The sequence below is a fragment of the Schistocerca americana genome, chromosome 1, assembly GCF_021461395.2.
Source record: "Schistocerca americana isolate TAMUIC-IGC-003095 chromosome 1, iqSchAmer2.1, whole genome shotgun sequence".
NCBI lineage: Eukaryota > Metazoa > Arthropoda > Insecta > Orthoptera > Acrididae > Schistocerca > Schistocerca americana.
The window spans coordinates 852,430,633-852,451,056 of record NC_060119.1 but is presented as its reverse complement, the minus strand read 5'-3'; the positions used below and the strand labels follow the sequence as shown (position 1 = coordinate 852,451,056).

The following is a 20,424-nucleotide window of genomic DNA, read 5'->3' as shown; positions in this document are numbered from 1 at the left end:
CTTGACGCTTTCCTGAGAGACAATCTCCACTCATTCCAAATTAATAATATAAGTGTAGACCAGATGTGGCTGGAATTCAAAGAAACAGGATCGACAGCAATTGAGAGATTTATTCCAAATAAATTAACAAAGGACGTAGCTGATCCTCCTTGGTGCACAAAACGAGTCAGAACACTGTTGCAGAAACAACGAAAAAACACGCCAGATTTAAACAGACGCAAAATCTCCGAGATTGGAGATCCTTTACAGAAGCTCAAAATTTAGCGCGGAATTCAGTGCAAAATGCTTACAATAGTTTCCACAACGAAACTTTGTCACTAAACCTGGCAGAAAATCCAAAGAGATTCTGGTCGTATATGAAGTATGCTAGCGACAAGACGCAATCAATGCCTTCTCTGCGCGATAGCAATAAAGATACTATCAAAGACAGTGCTGCCAAGGCAGAGTTGCTAAACACAGCCTTCCGAAATGCCTTCACAAAAGAAAACGAAGTAAATGTTCCAGAATTCGAATCGTGAACACCTGCCAACGTGAATAACATAGAAGTAGAGATCCTCGGAGTAGTGAAGCAACTTAAATCACCCAATGAAAGGAAATCCTCTGGTCCAGACTGTGTACCAAATAGGTTCCTTTCAGAGTATGCTGATGCAATAGCGCCATACTTAACAATCATATACAACCGTTCACTCTACGAAACATCCGTACCCAAAGACTGGAAAGTAGCACGGGTCATACCAATATTCAAGAAAGGTAGTAGAAGTGATCCACTAAATTACCGGCCGATAACATTAACTTCGTATGCAGCAGGATTTTGGAACATACATTGTGTTCGAACATTATGAATTACCTCGAAGGAAACGGTCTATAGACACACAGTCAACACGGATTCAGAAGACATCGTTCTTGTGAAACACAAGCTCTTTACTCGCACGAAGTGCTGAGTGCTATCGACAAGGCATTTCAAAACGATTCCGTATTTCTAGATTTCCGGAAGGTTTTTGACACTGTACCACACAAGTGGCTTGTAGTGAAATTGCGTGCCTATGGAATATCGTCTCTGTTAAGTGACTGGATTCGTTTTTGCCTGTCAGAGAGGTCACAGTTCGTAGTAATTAATGGAAAGTCATCGAGTAAAACAGAAGTGATTTCTGGCATTCGCCAAGGCAGTGTTATAGGCCCTTTGCTGTTCCTTATCTATATAAACGATCTGCGAGACAATCTGAGCAGCCATCTTAGGTTGTTTGCAGATGACGCAATCGTTTAAAGGCCGGTATTACACTATCAAATTTCTTTGTCCAGTATCTTTGTCAAAGATATTTGATAGTGTAATAGGGATCTTTGACAAATGTCGTCCAATATTTGGTCAAATCTAGGCCGAGGCCGTATATTTGATCAAAGAAATCGCTTGTCTTCTGTTCACTGCAATGCGATATGTTACCACGCGGAGCGCTAGCATCGCTGCAGCGTTCTGTCGTCTGTAGTGTTTTTATAACCATTGCCGGTAAATACAATTGGTGTGTGCCGACAACTACAGAATTAATAGAGATGTCTGAAGCTTATGAGGCGCTTTACAACGTGAGGCACCCTGAATAAAAAATAGATTAAGAAGATTGGAGACCTAACCTGACCTAACCTAACCTAACATAACATAACCCTCTCCTGTAGCAAGGAATCGGAGTGTTATAGTGAGCCCGTCTTCTGAAGATGTAGCAGTTCTTAAGTGAAAATTGTGCTTTGTGATATGAGGATACACTTCATTGAGCACATACAGAAATGTATGCTCATCCATTCTTAAGTAATTGATGTACGACTTGACGTCTTCCAATGTAAGCTCACTAACAAGTTTTGTTGAATGCTTTTATCGTGTCGTCGTAAAACCCACGGCTTCACCCAGATTAGATTAGTTTTTCGTTCCATAGATCCGTGCTGAGGAGATCCTCGTGGATGTGGAACATGTCGATTTTTTTTAAGCTGAAATAAAAATACTAATAGTATGAATAAATACATCATTTGTTTCTATTAAAAATTTCGCCAATGGAGTAGAAGGAGTTGGCCAGTAGTAAGTCTTTCAGGCTCCTTTTAAACTGATCTTTATTTCTAACTAAATTTTTTATGTTTCCTGGCAAATTATTGAAGATGAGTGTTCCTGAGTAGTGGACCCCTTTTTGAACTAAAGTAAGTGTTTTTAAGTCCTTGTGCAGATCATTTTTGTTCCTGGTATTGTATGTATGAACTGAGTTGTTTGTTGGAAAAAGAGATATATTATTTACGACAAATTTTATTAAGAAGTAAATATACTGAGAGGCAGTAGTTAACCTGCGAGCCGGAAGTATAGTAAGACTGTCATTTGGGCCTACGAGAGTTATAGTTTTTTTTTGTTTGTTTCTCATGCCTAGATAACTGTACAAACATTTCGTTGCATGTATTGTAATAATCATTACATATAATGATCCACATGCAACAATATCTCTACGGAAGTATCTAGGCATGAAATACAAAACAAAGAAAGCTAACCTGCAAATCTCGTACGTCCAAACGACATTCTCACTGTACTTCTGGCCCGCCAACAGTTTCATTTTCTTTCTTATTTTCCCCCAGTACCAATGCAAGAATCTGAAGTACCCAGTTCTTTGAAGAGGTTTCTGCAGGAGGTCCGTGAATTTACTCCACAAATAATACGTATTACACGCTTTTGGACCTTGAAAACTTTTGTTTGACTTCAAGATTTACCCCAAAATATTATCCCATATGACATTATGGAATGAAAATATGCAAGCTTTTTCATTTTTATGTTGCCTATGTCTGCTAACACTCGAATTGCAAATACAGATTTGTTAAGGCTTTTTCTGCAGTTCTGTGGTGTGCTCCTCCCAACTGAATTTATTATCAAGTTGTAATCCCAGGACTTTTAAGACTGTCAACCTCGTATGTATGGTTCCATTTTCTCCCCCCACTTCTTTTCTGCATGTGCACACAATGCAATTGGAGTACGTAGAACTGCTGCGGTTAATAACAAGTTGTTGTCAGCCATCTTGAACTTTGACGAAAAATTTGATGACAGTGTAATACCCCTTGTAGCGCTACGTCAAAGATCTTTGTCAAATATATTGGACGGAATATTGGATCACATCTTTGATCAAATCTTTGACAAAGAAATTTGATAGTGTAATACCGGCCTATCAACTAATAAAGACATCAGAAGATCAAAACAAATTGCAAAATGGTTTGAAAAAGATGTATGTATGGTGCGAAAATTGGCAATTGACGCCAAATAACGAAAAGTGTGAGGTCATCCACACGAGTGCTAAAAGGAACCCGTTAAACTTCGCTTACACGATAAATCAGTCAAATCTAAAGGCCGTATATTCAGCTAAATACCTAGGAGTAACAATAATGAATAACTTAAATTGGAAGGAACACATAGAAAATGCTGTGGGAAAGACTAACCAAAGACTGCGTTTTATTGGGAGGACCCTTAGGAAAAGTAACAGATCTGCTAAGGATGCTGCCTACACTAGGCTTGTCCGTTCTCTTTTAGAATACCACTACTCGGTGTGGGATTCTTACCAGATAGGATTTGTAAGTAGGCTGTTTAGATTTTTATATTGGTAACGCCACGTAGCGCTCTGTACGAAAATCACTGGCTGTGGTGTGTGCAGTCTGTGGCTGGTTTGCATTGTTGTTGGCTATTGTAGTGTTGGGCTGTTGGCTGTTAACAGCGCGTAGCGTTGCGCAGTTGGAGGTGAGCCGCCAGCAGTGGTGGATGTGGGGAAGTGAGATGGCGCATTTTTGAGTGCGGATGATCTGGACGTGTGTCCATCAGAAACAGCAAATTTGTAAGAATGGATGTCATGAACTGCTGTATATATATTATCATTTCTGAACACTATTGAGGTAAATACATTGTTTGTTCTCTATCAAAGTCTTTCGTTTACTAACTATGCCTATCAGTAGTTTGAATCTTTTATTTAGCTGGCAGTAGTGGCGCTCGCTGTATTGCAGTAGTTCGAGTAACGAAGATTTTTGTGAGGTAAGTGATTTGTGCAACGTATAGGTTAATGTTAGTCGGGGCCATTCTTTTGTAGGGATTACTGAAAGTCAGATTGCGTTGCGCCAAAAATATTGTGTGTCAGTTTAAGCACAGTCTTGTACAATTTTTCTAAGGGGACGTTTCGTATGTCGACCCTTAACCGAGGATACCTCACTGGAATCTTCTGATTTTTTCTTGTAGTTTGTGTAATTAGTGTAGCTATTGTTTATTGCTAGCGCGTAATTATAGAGAGAATTTCCTCTGTAGTTTTAGTTTTTCATTGTTGTACAGTAAAACACTTGTAGCATGCATGTAGATTTGCACAAAGTATTTAGCAGCCGCACTTGCAATTAACGAGATATTATTTTCAATGCTATGTTAATGTGTTTTCTTATTTTGATCTTCAAATTGTGCTTTTATGTGTTGTCGTGTGAAATATTGTGACAATAATGGCGTGTGAAAAACGTAATACTAGGCTCCAAAGTAAACTGAGAAATGACAGTGAAGGCGAAAGCAGTGTGTTAGCGCCACCGTGTAATGAATTAACTAATGTTCAAACTAGTAATTTGGTAATTGTGCATAGGGAAATGGAGCGGGCGGCAAATAATGGTGTAGACAGTGAAACAAGTAGTGAACAGGGAAGCATTATCGATCGATTGGTCGGCAACAGCTCGCCTCAGGAATCCGAAATGACAGAACGCAATATTGCAAATACTGTAGACTCAGGTTTTGGGTCCTCACCGTTCTCTCAAATAAGTCAAGACACATTTTCTGCTTGTCAAAATGTGAATGTTGCCGGTGCAAATGCACTGCCGAAAAGCATAGAGGAACAGATTCCAGACACTAATACATTATTATTGCAATTAATGCAGCAAATGAAACAAAATCAGAGACAAACACAGCAACAGTTAGACACAATGGAACAAAATCTTCAAAAGTCAGACACAATGGAACAAAATCAGAGACAAACACAGCAAAAGCTTCAAAAGTTAGACACAATGGAACAAAATCAGAGACAAACACAGCAAAAACTTCAAAAGTTAGACACAACGGAACAAAATCTTCGGAAGTTAGACACCACGCTTGAACAAAAACGTGAAGATTTAATTACTGAGTTACGTAAAATCGAAGCGAAATGTCAGAAAGTCTGTAATGACGTAAAAACACAAATTTGTGAGCATTTCCAACTGTAGGGCCCCCCTAGACAGGTCAGGCGTGCACTACACACCGGAAGCAGCTACTAGGGTAGCAGAGTACGTGTGGCGTGCACACGGGGGTTTTTTAGGTTAGAGGGACCCCACCTTGGGCGAAACGATAAAATACCTGACGGCTTACCAGAGAGGACATTATCATCGTTGATAAAGAACGTCCGTCCTCAGAGACCAAAAACAGGAAAAGTTAACGTAATATTGGTAAACTGCAGGAGTATCCAGGGCAAGGTTCCTGAATTAGTATCTCTTATTGAAGGAAATAGTGCGCATATAGTATTAGGAACGGAAAGTTGGTTAAAACCGGAAGTGAACAGTAACGAAATCCTAGACACAGAATGGAATATATACCGCAAGGATAGGATAAACGCCAATGGTGGAGGAGTATTTACAGCAGTAAAGAATTCAATAATATCCAGTGAAATTATTAGCGAATGCGAATGTGAAATAATCTGGGTTAAGTTAAGTATCAAAGGTGGGTCAGATATGATAGTCGGATGCTTCTATAGACCACCTGCATCAGCAACCGTAGTAGTTGAGCGCCTCAGAGAGAACCTGCAGAACGTCGTGAAGAAGTTTCGTGATCATACTATTGTAATAGGGGGAGACTTCAATCTACCAGGTATAGAATGGGATAGTCACACAATCAGAACTGGAGCCAGGGACAGAGACTCTTGTGACATTATCCTGACTGCCTTGTCCGAGAATTACTTCGAGCAGATAGTTAGAGAACCAACTCGTGAAGCTAACGTTTTAGACCTCATAGCAACAAATAGACCGGAACTTTTCGACTCCGTGAATGTAGAAGAGGGTATCAGTGATCATAAGTCAGTGGTTGCATCAATGACTACAAGTGTAATAAGAAATGCCAAGAAAGGAAGGAAAATATATTTGCTTAACAAGAGTGATAGGGCACAAATCGCAGAATATCTGAGTGACCACCATCAAACGTTCATTTCTGAGGAAGAGGATGTGGAACAAAAATGGAAAAAATTCAGAAACATCGTCCAGTACGCCTTAGATAAGTTCGTACCGACTAAGGTCCAAAGCGAGGGGAAAGATCCACCGTGGTATAACAATCATGTACGAAAGGTACTACGGAAACAAAGAAAGCTTCATCATAGGTTTAAGAGTAGTCTAATCATAGCTGATAAGGAAAAGCTGAACGAAGCGAAAAAGAGCGTAAAGAGAGCAATGAGAGAAGCATTCAACGAATTCGAACATAAAACATTGGCAAACAATCTAAACAAGAACCCTAAAAAGTTTTGGTCATATGTAAAATCGGTAAGCGGATCTAAATCCCCTATTCAGTCACTCGTTGACCACGATGGCACCGAAACAGAGGACGACCGAAGAAAGGCAGAAATACTGAATTCAGTGTTCCGAAACTGTTTCACTGCGGAAAATCGTAACACGGTCCCTGACTTCAGCCGTCGCACGGACGCCAAAATGGAAAATATTGAAATAAACGATATCGGAATTGAAAAACAACTGCTATCACTTAGTAGCGGAAAAGCATCCGGACCAGACGAGATACCCTTAAGATTCTACAGTGATTATGCTAAAGAACTTGCCCCCTTTATATCAGCAATTTATCGTAGATCGCTGGAAGAACGTAAAGTACCTAGCGACTGGAAGAAAGCGCAGGTCGTTCCCATTTTCAAGAAGGGTCATAAATCAGATGCGAATAATTATAGGCCTATTTCGCTTACGTCAATCTGTTGTAGAATAATGGAACATGTTTTGTGTTCTCGTATTATGACGTTCTTAGATAATACAAATCTCCTTCATCATAACCAACATGGATTCCGCAAACAGAGATCATGTGAAACTCAGCTCGCCCTATTTGCCCAAGAAATTCACAGTGCCGTAGACACTGGCGAGCAGATTGATGCCGTATTCCTGGACTTCAGGAAGGCATTTGATACGGTTCCGCACTTACGTTTAGTGAAAAAAATACGAGCTTACGGAATATCGGACCAGGTTTGTGATTGGATTCAGGATTTCCTAGAAGAAAGTACACAACATGTCATTCTTAACGGTTCAAAATCTGCAGATGTGGAGGTAATTTCGGGAGTACCGCAGGGAAGCGTGATAGGACCTTTATTGTTTACAATATACATAAATGACTTAGTTGACAACATCGGTAGCTCCGTGAGGCTATTTGCAGATGACACGGTTGTCTACAAGAATGTAGCAACATCAGAAGACTCGTACGTACTCCAGGAGGACCTGCAGAGGATTAATGCATGGTGTGACAGCTGGCAGCTTTCCCTAAACGTAGATAAATGTAATATAATGCGCATACATAGGGGCAGAAATCCATTCCAGTACGATTATGCCATAGGTGGTAAATCATTGGAAGCGGTAACGACCGTAAAATACTTAGGAGTTACTATCCGGAGCGATCTGAAGTGGAATGATCACATAAAACAAATAGTGGGAAAAGCAGGCGCCAGGTTGAGATTCATAGGAAGAATTCTAAGAAAATGTGACTCATCGACGAAAGAAGTAGCTTACAAAACGCTTGTTCGTCCGATTCTTGAGTATTGCTCATCAGTATGGGACCCTTATCAGGTTGGATTAATAGAAGAGATAGACATGATCCAGCGAAAAGCAGCGCGATTCGTCATGGGGACATTTAGTCAGCGCGAGAGCGTTACGGAGATGCTGAACAAGCTCCAGTGGCGGACACTTCAAGAAAGGCGTTACGCAATACGGAGAGGTTTATTATCGAAATTACGAGAGAGCACATTCCGGGAAGAGATGGGCAACATATTACTACCGCCCACATATATCTCGCGTAATGATCACAACGAAAAGATCCGAGAAATTAGAGCAAATACGGAGACTTACAAGCAGTCGTTCTTCCCACGCACAATTCGTGAATGGAACAGGGAAGGGGGGATCAGATAGTGGTACAATAAGTACCCTCCGCCACACACCGTAAGGTGGCTCGCGGAGTATAGATGTAGATGTAGATGTAGATGTATTTTTTCACGTCATGAAAATCCATTACAGAATCACGAAGCAGCCATAAAGGAACTGCAAACTATTGTTCATGAAAATCACGACACCTTGCAAGCTAAAATTGACTCAGTTGCATCTACCGATTCGGTTACGCAACTTGCAAAAACTCAGGAAAATTGAAAGGACACAGTAGATACTCTGAAAATTGGTTCAGAAAGACACATGGAGGAAATTAGTTCATTATTAGAGAAAGTAGTTGAACTTTCGGATCAGCTAAATAATTTATCTACGAAGGTAGATGATAATCTAAATGACACAAAACCGGTAGTCTTTAATGACACAGAAGAGTGCGAACAAATTAGGAAGTTCAAACAAAATCAGAATCAAATTAATACGTAACACCAAAGAGAAATCCGGGAAGTACAAGATCAGTTGACACAGGTAATACAAGAATTACATATTTTAGAGGACACTCGCGCTCCAGTACGGGAAGAGGGACATAGAAATACGGAACAGCCACTAAATAATAACACAGCGCATTTCGGAAATTATGAAAGAAATTGGCAAGGTGCACCGAATTTTGAAATGGAACCGCCGAAACGACGTAACAGTGACCGACATGCGACTCGCCGACACGATGATTTTGACTATAAGCTGTTCATTACTACACGCAAATTCAAAACATTTAAGAATTCTGGCAACGACATTCATCCACAAGCGTGGCTTCAACAATTCTCTCATTGTTCCCCCCCCCCCCCCCCCAACTGGTCATTAGAGCACAGATTAGAATTTATGTGTGGCTATTTAGAGAATATACCAGCCGTAAGAATGCGATCGGTCATTCACGATTACCACAGTGAAGGGGAATTTTACCATGCCTTCCTCTCAGCATATTGGTCTCAAGCTACGCAAGACCGAGTAAAACATAGCATCATAATGATGAAACATTTTGAACAATCTGAATTTTCCAGTCTTGTGAAATATTTTGAAGACATGTTGCACAAGAATCAGTACCTGTCAAACCCATACAGAACTCATCCGCATTTGCTTAATCAAATTACCTGAACATTTATGACATATTATTTTGGCAGGACGTTGCAAAGACGTCATTGAAGCTTTTCAGGGACTCTTACAAGAATTAGAAATTGACACTTACAATCGCGGAACGCGAAAACAGGAACACAACAATTACAGGTCACATCCGTCGCAATTCCGCGATGAAAGAAATAGTAATTGGACACAAGGCTATTCTCACAACACAAATCGTGACCAAAACAGACACCACCCGTATGACAACTGTTGGCAGAATAATAGTTACGGAGTAAGATCGCATTTCCGTAGTAATGAATATGACAGAGATAACCATAGAAACAAACAATATGGGAACCAAAACAATTATTATCAAGGGAGACAGAATAACTTCAGGCGCAACAGTTCAGCGCGCAGTTACTATTCAGGGAGAAATTCTCCACCACGTGACCGGCAAAAAAGAAACTATGTTAACTACCGACAAAACGAGAGACCTGAATTTCATCAGAACTGGCGGGATTCAAACAGGGCAGGGCCCTCTCGACAAGGTGAATTTCTAGAAGTTAGATCTCCAAATCCCAATAACGACGGGCGCGCCAACAAAAAGACAGACAATGACTCGCACTGCAGGCAGAGACGTGCGCCGGCTGGCTCAGCGAAAAATAACATAGATGCTAACCTTGAGAAAAATTTTAGCATTTCTTATCGACGTATACAACATGATAATTGCGTTGAAGTTGAAACTCTGTGTTCTAGGAAGAGTAAAGGATTGTACCACATTACCAAACGTAAAACCGTTTATTGAGAGATAATCTGCTTTTTTGCAGTAGTTCGAGTAACGAAGATTTTTGTGAGGTAAGTGATTTGTGAAACGTATAGGTTAATGTTAGTCAGGGCCATTCTTTTGTAGGGATTACTGAAAGTCAGATTGTGTTGCGCCAAAAATATTGTGTGTCAGTTTAAGCACAGTCTTGTACAATTTTTCTAGGGGGACGTTTCAGATTGACGGAGTACATCGAAAAAGTTTAAAGAAGGGCAGCACGTTCTGTATTATCGCGAAATAGGGGAGAGAGTGTCACTGAAATGAAGGGTTTGGGGTGGACGTCATTAAAACAAAGGCGTTTTTCGTTGCGAAGGAATCTTCTCAGGAAATTCCAGTCACCAACCTTCTCTTCCGGATGCGAAAATATTTTGTTGACGCCGATCTACATAGGAAGAAACGATCTCTATGATAAAATAAGGGAAATCAGAGCTCGTACGGAAAGATACAGTTTTTCGTTCTTTCCGCGCGCTTTACGAAATTGGAGTAACAGAAAACTGTGAGTTGGTTCGATGAACCCTCTGCCAGGCACTTAAATGTGATTTGCAGAGTATCCATGTAGATGTAGATGTAGAATGCATGATGTCATGAAGGCTTGGCCTTCTTATCAGTGACATCGTGAAGCCACAACCCTTTCCCCTCCCTGCGCCATCCTCACTCTCTCCCACCTCCTTTAACTCCTCCCTTCCTCTCCTCTCCTTATCTTCAGTCACACTGAAGTGCTGAAAATTAAATAACTAGTCAAAGATTCCAAACTGTGCAGGAGTAACTCAATTGTTCTAGTGTGAAATTTAAAGTTGCCCTACCTCTCTTCTACTTTTCAACCAATCACAGTAAAGTCTGAAAATGATATGTAAAAGTGGCGCTGTTATCCTCTCCCTTGTCTCCCGCTAATCAAAAATTGAAACTGTTGGAAATACTTCAATAGTGTTTTGTACCTCACACCCCCTCCCGTCTTCTTTCGGACCAATCAGAGTGTAGTATTAAAATGAGGCGATAAAACTGTGCTAGAAATCCAGTAAAAATTACACAACATCCACTTGAAAGTCATAAATATGCATTATTTCTGTGAAAGTCAAAAATATTAGTGTACACATACCTATCTGTGATGTAAAAATTGCGTCAAGTTACATTATTTCTCTACACATGCTTTGTTCTGATATAAAAATGGTATGAAGTTTCATTATTTCCACAAGATATTTACCTCTGGCATAAATATGGTGTCAAGTTTCATTAATTCCAAAAGATGTTTTACATATCTCTGGTGAAATATTAAGATGATCCACAAAAATGGTGTAAGTAAAATTATGTACACTTACATACCTCTGGTGTAATATTAAAATGATGTGAAGACCAAAGATATTTGTTAGTTACATAAAATTGATACTGAATTGTGCACACATACATACACCTGTATTTGGGTGTTGCATGAACTTTTATGACTTTGGAAAGCCTACCATACAGGTACCAGTGGAAATATGTGATACTATAAATCAGGGTGAGCATCGCATAGGTAATTATTTTTCCCTTTATAAAACAGAGGCTATTGAGTGCACTTTCCCATCTATTTACTGGTGCATGTTTAGGCAGTAAATGCACCCTAAGGCTTGATTACTAGCATCACAAAGTAGTATAAACTTTTTGACAATATGGATAAGTGAGGACAGGATCAAAGATCCATAGGTTCTTCAACTGCTCAAAGTGTTGTTCATAGTCTGCAGTCCACTGAAACTTTACTCCCTTTTTTGACAGTTGTGCTAAATGGCCTTCGCACTCCTCCTAAATTTGGTATAAGCTTCCAATAGTAATTAGCCAAATCTAAAAAGAACTGAAGCTCTTTTTATGTAACAGTGGTAAAGAATAACAGCATGGCTTGTATAAGCCAAATGTCTTTTGACACACTATCCTGGCTGATAACATGGCAAAATAGCGAAACTCTTTCAATACAAAATGACACTTCTGTAACCTAAGTATTAGTTGTGTCACTCACAATCTACTAAAGCTATCTTGTAAATGTACCTCATGTTGCTAGATGTCCTTAGAGAATGTTATAATATTATATAAGCACACGATACATTGTTTTTGTTTATTTTGGACTTGTAATAACATGTCTAATAAATGTTGGAATGTTGCTTGTTGTTCTTTCTAAATGGCACTCGCCATAACTGGTAATGACCAGATCGACAGATGGAGCTGTAAATGAGGTCTTAGGTATCTCCTCTAGCGCTAACTCCAGCTCGTGATGTACTATTCACAAAGCCATAGCTTCAAAATAACAACATTGCCCCAGGTCATACAAGGTTCTGTAATGCCTGGCATAAGGTATGCATCTGTGATTGTATAGTAACTCCAATATCAATAGCCACAACACAATCTGAGCAGCTTTTGGTACCATAACTACGGGCACCCCACAGTTGATACTTTCTTCCCTTAATCTGTCAAAGAGTTGGTTTTAACGGGCTGCTATACACCAGCAGTTCCTGGTGGGAATCTCAAATTGCTTTATTGGTGTAGCTGGCAATGGTATGGGCGAACTGAATAATTCCTTGTATTTCACAACACTTAACATGGGTGTATCGGTTGGTAGGACATGTTCTGAGGCATCAAGGGATCACAAATTTAGCATTGGAGGGCAGCGTGGAGGGTAAAAATCGTAGAGGGAGACCAATAGATGAATACACTAAGCAGATTCAGAAGGATGTAGGCTGCAGTAAGTACTGGGAGATGAAGAAGCTTGCACAGGATAGAGTAGCATGGAGAGCTGCATCAAACCAGTCTCAGGACTGAAGATCACAACAACAACAACAACATGGTTGCCTCCGTCCACTAATTCTTCATCTACTACTTTAAGGGGATATCAGTGCTACTTATGATAGATCCAATTTCATTGATCGAGAATTCTTTATGCTGACAGACCCTTTGCAGCTTCAATCAATCTCTTCCACATACGAAAAAATTATGGCGTCAAAATCTCTGTGCTGCGTGCAATTCCCCGTTGCCCGTCAAAGATTCAACTATATGTAATGTGTTAACTGCCAAACGACTCCTGCATCCACCGAATAGTTTCCTGACACCTTTTGGGAATCTTATCCTGTGAGACAAGTCAAAGGTACAGTGCATTCAGTTTAGTTGACTTCTCTGTCATCTGGTGTGTACCTTGTGGCGTTATGGCTTTTATGGGAGTAAAACCTAAATGGAACGATGTCCCATCCAGCTCTACTATATGTCATTCCAGATTGACTTTGGTGTGCGAAATCCAGTCCAAGTACGTCACTGTAGCTTTTGCCAACCTGAGGAAGTACCTCCACACTAGCCTAGAAGTCTTTCTCCATTACTTGGAAGTTCATTCATGACAAAATGATAAAACGAATAATATACTCACCTATTACATTTAATGTACAATGAGGCATGTTCAGCTCGTTCAGGCAAGTATACTTTGACTTACTATGGATATCCATGATCTGTACCTGGTACAAATTTATGTACCCTTCATCCTACCAGCTGGTTAAACCGTGGTCTACCAATGATCCAGCATACAGTATCCTGTGCTCACATTCGCTAGGAATGCTGCACAGTGGCTGCATCACACCCTTTTTCTTTTAAAGCTGGGGTGTGAGGTCTAACCATTGAGCACCTTCCCTGTGCTTGTGGAAACCTGCAGGGCTAATCCCATTCAGAGTGTCCAGGTTTCTTGCACCTCCCACTCTAAGGTTTCCTAAAACTCTGTCACCTTTTACCAGGCTGGCCACAAAGATAGCAAACGATTTCTAAATTAAAGATGATATCCTTCTCACTGATCCTCGTCATTGCATCTATTTCCACCAACACTAGTTCTTTGTGTGAAATTTCAGCCGGTAGACCCAACAAGCACATTCTGGTCTGCTTCGTGCAGAATGACCCTGTTGGCATCGACGTCATTCTTTAGGTCAAAAGTATTTTTATTCGTGGTAAAAACCTCGTTTTTCCATCTATACTATTCCACCAAGCCCCTCCTGCAGCTCTTGAAAAAACTGAGCGTTATAAAATTTTTTGTGGAACATTATTTATACCATAGCATCCCACGTCAACTTCAACCAAGTCATATATAGTAAGTGCTTGTCATTTTATCCTTCTACCCTCTCCCAAATTTAGCAGCTGCCAGTAAATTACCAGTAAAAGTAAAAATATCTTCACTTGATCTGCATGATTAACGTTCTTGGCCAGTGGCCAAGCTATGTAAGGATGAGAGTGGAATGATAGTGACCTTGTGGTGTGAGCCGACACTGTGATGGATGTGGACTTGATGACTCGCCTTTCTGCCAAGATGGACAGTATTAGTGCACGCTAAAGCTGGTTTGTTGTGTTGTTGCTGCCGCAAACGTCATGTATGTCCATACCAAAGTGTTCCTGGTTTTGGTTACTAGCCAGGCACTCATTGGCAAATGGGCGGCGGCATCTTGCAGGTTCTATGGTGCAATACTACTCCATAATACTGTAGCAAATGTCCATTTCATTGCACCGAACGCTCTTATCTAGGCTTGTTCCATTGCTTTTGACTTGTCAACTTTTTTTTTCTTTGGTCGAGGTAAATTTCTCTCATATTGCAACGACAGCTGCTTAGATTTAGGATCATAGTCACAAACTCACTTTTACCACTAGTGACGATTTCTGAAAGAGAGTTTGGATCATTTTAAAGCAGTTTAACTTCTCTGCAGACTTCCTTGCGATATTGCTTCTGATGGTTTCGAAGCAGTAGTGGTGCCAACTTCGACAATCAATGCCATTATTAATTCATCTTCAGAATACCTTCACACATCCTATAACGTTTCCCAAGGTCTTGCAAGGGTCTTGGATGGTCTGCCTATGATCTTGCAGAATAAGGTCTCTCATATTCTGAAGATTGTCTGGTATGAGGCCAGTTGAGCAACGATCAGAGCATTTATCATCAACAGATGCTTGTCCGTTTGAGAAATGATTACAAAAGCCGTAAGTCTGTGTCTCACCTGAAATGTTATCTCAGAAACCGTACTTCAATAATCGATGCGTTTTTACAGCGGCTTTTCCAAGTTTGGAATAAAACTTCGTGCATAAAACGCTTCTCTTTCAGACCGGCTGTTGCAAACCTTAAGCTCATGGAAACACAACAATCGAAATATGTTCAAAAAATGGCTCTAAGCACTATGGGACTTAACAGCTGAGGTCAACAGTCCCCTACTTAAACCTAACTAACCTAAGGACATCACACACATCCATGCCCGAGGCAGGATTCGAACCTGCGACCGTAGCAGGAGCGCGATTCCGGACTAAAGAGGCTAGAACAGCTCGCCCACAGCGGCCGGCCGAAATATGTTCACCAGAAACTTACCAAACACTACAGTTCGCGGCCACTTGCTTACTGATACAAGAAGGGTGTCTGGGGAGGATTCTGTCGGTATTTCATTGTATTCGTAAACATTTGTGTGCAAATTTCCAGCAGTATGTGAACTATTAGATACTGCCTCGTAAATTGTCTGGTCTCTTACTTTTGCACAATAGCAGAGCTGGAGAGTCACAGTAGCTGGAACATGAAGTTACACAGTAGCTGGAACATGAAGTTAATCTCTTTGGATTGTACAATCAGTGGCTAAGAGAGCACGCAACATTGCAGCTGTTCGTGTCGTCACCAGACGAGATACCGAACATGATGTCAGCTGGCCATTCCGCGATGCAGCTATCACAACTGGAAATGTTCGTTGGGGTACTGCCCATGTCCGCCACGGAAGCACTTCTTTCTCTGAGAGTGGAGCAGCGCCGCTGCCGGCAAGCGCACGAGTCTCCACTCGGCATCAGTCCCGACTATTACACCTACGGCTTATGTCGCCTCCAGTGCCGCATAGACCTCGCTACCAAGCTGTGCGGTTGCGTGCCCTACTTCTATCCACGACAAGGTAAGCACAGACGAATAAGAAAGTAACTACACAGACAAAAACCAATAGCTTATTAGGCTTTATACACTACTGGACATTACAATTGCTCCACCAAGTAGAAATGCAGATGATAAACGGGTATTCATTGGACAAATATATTATACTAGGACTGACATGTGATTATATTTTCACGCAATTTGTTGCATAGAGCCTGAGAAATCAGCACCCAGAACAACCACCTCTGGCCGTAATAACGGCCTTGATACGCCTGGGCATTGAGTCGAACAGAGCTTGGGTGGCGTGTACAGGTACAGCTGCCCATGCAGCTTCAACACGATACCACAGTTCATCAAGAGTAGTGACTGGCGTGTTGTGACGAGCCAGTTGCTCGGCCACCATTGACCAGACGTTTTCACTTGGTGAGAGATCTGGAGAATGTGCTGGCCAGGGCACCAGTCGAACATTTTCTGTATCCAGAAAGGCCCGTACAGGACCTGCAACATGCGGTCGTGCATTATCCTGCTGAAATGTAGGGTTTCGCAGGGATCCAATGAAGGGTAGAGCCATGGGTCGTAACACATCTGAAATGTAACGTCCACTGTTCAAAGTGCCGTCAATGCGAACAAGAGGTGACCGAGACGTGTAACCAATGGCACCCCATACCATTACGCCGGGTGATACGCCAGTATGGCGATGACGAATACGCGTTTCCAATGTGCGTTCACCGCGATGTCGCCAAACACGGATGCGACCATCATGATGCTGTAAACAGAACCTGGATTCATCCGAAAAAATGACGTTTTGCCATTCGTGCAACCATGTTGGTCGTTGAGTACACCATCGCAGGCGCTCCTGTCTGTGATGCAGCATCAAGGGTAACCGCAGCCATGGTCTCCAAGCTGATAGTCCATGCTGCTGCAAACGTTGTCGAACTGTTCGTGCAGGTGGTTGTTGTCTTGTAGGTGTCGCCACCGGCGCCAACCTTGTGTGAATGCTCTGAAAAGTTAATCATTTGCGTATCACAGTATCTTCTTCCTGTCGGTTAAATTTCGCGTCTGTAGCACGTCATCTTCGTCGTGCAGCATTTTTAATGGCCAGTAGTGTAACTATACTCAGCAAAAAGTAATTAAGCTGCAAACATTTATGCACTCATTTCATTGTTCTCCGCTTATGGATTTCGGTAATTAAGGAAACCATCTAAATCAGACTGACAAAAGTTTTGCTTAATACAGATAGCAGTTCTGTCTTCGATAAACTGAAGAATCTGGCTCTCGAAACAGTCAGTTCTCAGAGATAATGGTATAGTACCACTGCCGGTAATGCTTATCGTTTATATGTGATACTATGTCCATTTTAGATAGCGTGCGAGTAATGTGCCTCTTTGTCGCCTGACTGAAATTACTGTGGCTGCAGTCGTCTGTGTCCAGATGTGTAATGGCGTGAGCGACATGTTGAGTAGGTGGGTTGAAGGGCCGCACCGACAGTCTGCAGGCTCAGAAGACGGCTGGCCTGTTTCCAGCGGAAATATCAGCAGAGGAGACCAACTGGATACAGAAGCGTTCCTGTAATTTTGTTGAACAAGCACTACGCCGTGAAAACGTGAAGACTGACGGTGTTTCAGTAATGTGCTAAATTTATTAACGCCTGGTTACCTCAATGGCAGTCACACGGGAAAAAATATTTGTACAAATCCTTAGTGTGTTATAGACTTTCTTGTCTTCACAATTCTGTCGCGAACCAAAGACTAGAAAACTGTGCCACTAGAAAAACGGTACGTTCCTAGTGAGAAGAGATAATGAGAGGTAATAACGAACATGGTCAAATTCGTGAAAATATAAAATAAGATCTGTGTTATTTTTGGTTTGACAGCTACCACTGGACGCCAGACAACCAGATTGACCAGAGGAAATGATTGAGTGACTGGTATAAAAACAGTTAAGCGCATGCAGTAATGAAGGAACCAACTTTTACTCAAAACCACAACTGAAAGGCAGCATCAGAAATAATCAGAAGAAAGTAATGTGATATTGTGGTGAGGAATGAAAGATCCTGTGGAAGAGGAACGATTTAAAGGACAGCTCAGTGACAGTTCATAAACACTAGAGCAGTGGTTCCCAACCTCTCTGAGACCATTACCAGTAAACAAGATAAAATATAGCGTTTATATCCACACGGAACTTATATTCTAAAAATCAGTTTTCACTGCATCAGTATGCCTCCCATAATGAAAATAATACCCATTTAAAAATTGAGCAGTTTTCGACGGTTGCCACTATTTCGAGTAAATTTTTAATCCATCACAAAATGACAGCAACTGCAATCTGTCTGCATGTAGGTAAGTTGTAAACACAACTTTCCACACTCGTCTTAAGACCCCTGTGTATTCATAACGATGTTTACTCTCTCTGAGACATCATTGTGAAATATATTGCATGTGGCACAATGCCTCTACATTTACACTGCACACTGTATGATTCGTGTAAGAGGGGAACAACTTACGAGGCGATCATGTAGCTGCGGTGCCTGGGGTGAAGTTTTGTCATGATTAAAATTCGATATTTATATCTACAATTACAGTTTTGATGGCCTCGTTATGCTTCCAGCTGTCTGTCACCGCTATGGGTGATAATTCTTTGAACTTCTGAGGACAGAGCATGCATACAATAGACTTATATTTTTATTGTCCCTGTCACACTGTAAGCTGTCGTATGGAAAATACTCGGAATTTATATACACTCTAGCACTGATTAGTTTACAGTTATCAAATACACTCAAATCTTTTTCCAGATTCCCCTATCAATCTGTCTATGAATCATTCTGTATTTTGTAGTGCGTTCAGTCAGACGTTCATGCAGAGACGTACGTTTTGAAGGTTGATGTGATTCCAACATTTCTTTTGTGCTTGAGCTGGATACCATTAAGTTCGTATCTTATTTTTTGAAACAGAAAGGGGAATGCATTATGTGTAAGCAATGATGACGTTGTTGTATTTCCAAATACAGGGAACTATTGCATGGAAGTGTTAACTCATGTTGGTGTTGCATGAGAATTCTTATCATTATTATTAAAGATCATCGAAACAAATTGGAGAAATATTCCTGATGTATCGTCCGATCGTTATACTAAAAGGAGTTGTCATACTGATTGACGTCATTGTAAGGTTTCAGTCCCACCGATTCTAGAACCTCATAATTTTCACATGTTATTGGGTTCTTGTTCATCTGCAAGTTGGTGTTCTGATGGCTGTGTGTAGCGTGTTTATACTATGAATTTGTTGCTCTTTTACGCTCAACACAGACCGTAATAACAGTAGAATATCCACTTGTAGAATCGACTCATAAATTTTAACACTATAATTCTTTAACACTTGTCTGCTTGGAAAACCTATTAGGGATCCTAAGAACCTTTGTGACTGAAATCTATTGTCTCTTTTGTTGTTTTTATCTCTGATTTAAAGGTATTAACGTTTACACGTAACTCAAAGCCTTGTACAAAACGTTTTAAATACACATTCAAATTGACAATTTTCTACGAACGAGGAGATATTTTCACAAATTTACCATTTTGTAAGTGTATTTTATTGTTTGTCTCAGTGACATTAGGTGTCATCTAATATATTAATTCCCTTAAGCTCATGAGCTAGACCTTTACTCAGCTTCGTTAAAAGTCCACAGAAGTTGTATCCAGGGATATGCATTTTCACTGGTAACTTATCGAGAATACCACTACCCCCTCTGATGTGCTTCCAGCACTCATTTCATGCTACCGTGTGGTTTGAGGTTTATTTGCCCTATTTATATACCATGGGACGCCGAGCCACTTAATTAAAGCCCTGTTCCCTTGACGTCTTATAACAAGCTCTAAGAGAAACACCTTTAGTTCAGAGTTTCTCTCTAATTCCTCTCTGCAAAACTTCCAGAAATTTCTTCAACGTTGTGATTGAAATTTCTCATGTTGAAAAATGAGGAGTGTCCTGTTTCACTCGGTAAAATTATTTCTATGGACCAATGTTCATAAATACTTATTCATTATTGACAACTCGTTTCGACTGGCTTTGCTGTCATTTTCTGGTCTTCAAAAATTGTTACAAATCGTGTTCATTGCGAGTTGGAAACTCACACCTTGTCATATTAGCGGGTAAAATGTAATGCATTATGTAAAGGTTTGTCAGAAATAAAATGTCTGGTATCAAAAAGCATCTTGTGCACGTCGCCATGTCTACATATGTAGCGTTCACAGATGTTTTGTTAAGTCTTAAAAACATAATATACAGTAACACGTAGAATAGCATATCTGTTTACGTTAGCTTGACATGTTTCGTTCTTTGATGAACCACTTTAGACATGGTGGTTCATCACTGAAAGTAACGACACAGGGTAAACCACTAATCGATCTTTTCTCACATGAATTGAGGTATTGTAGAGTTATTCAACAGGACGATAAACAACTGTATGTACACGAAATTTAATCTTTGAGGGTCAT

At 40.7% G+C, this 20,424-nt stretch overlaps 1 protein-coding gene across 1 annotated transcript in view; it reads left to right on the top strand.

Moving 5' to 3' along the window:
• The window catches only part of LOC124594636 (sodium channel protein Nach-like), a 159,452-nt gene that overhangs the window by 109,588 nt on the left and 29,440 nt on the right, over positions 1-20,424 (top strand). Inside the window, exon 5 of the mRNA XM_047133007.1 lies at positions 15,684-15,963. Within this exon, the coding sequence (XP_046988963.1) occupies positions 15,684-15,963 (280 nt within the window). The remainder of the gene's footprint in view (positions 1-15,683; positions 15,964-20,424) is intronic.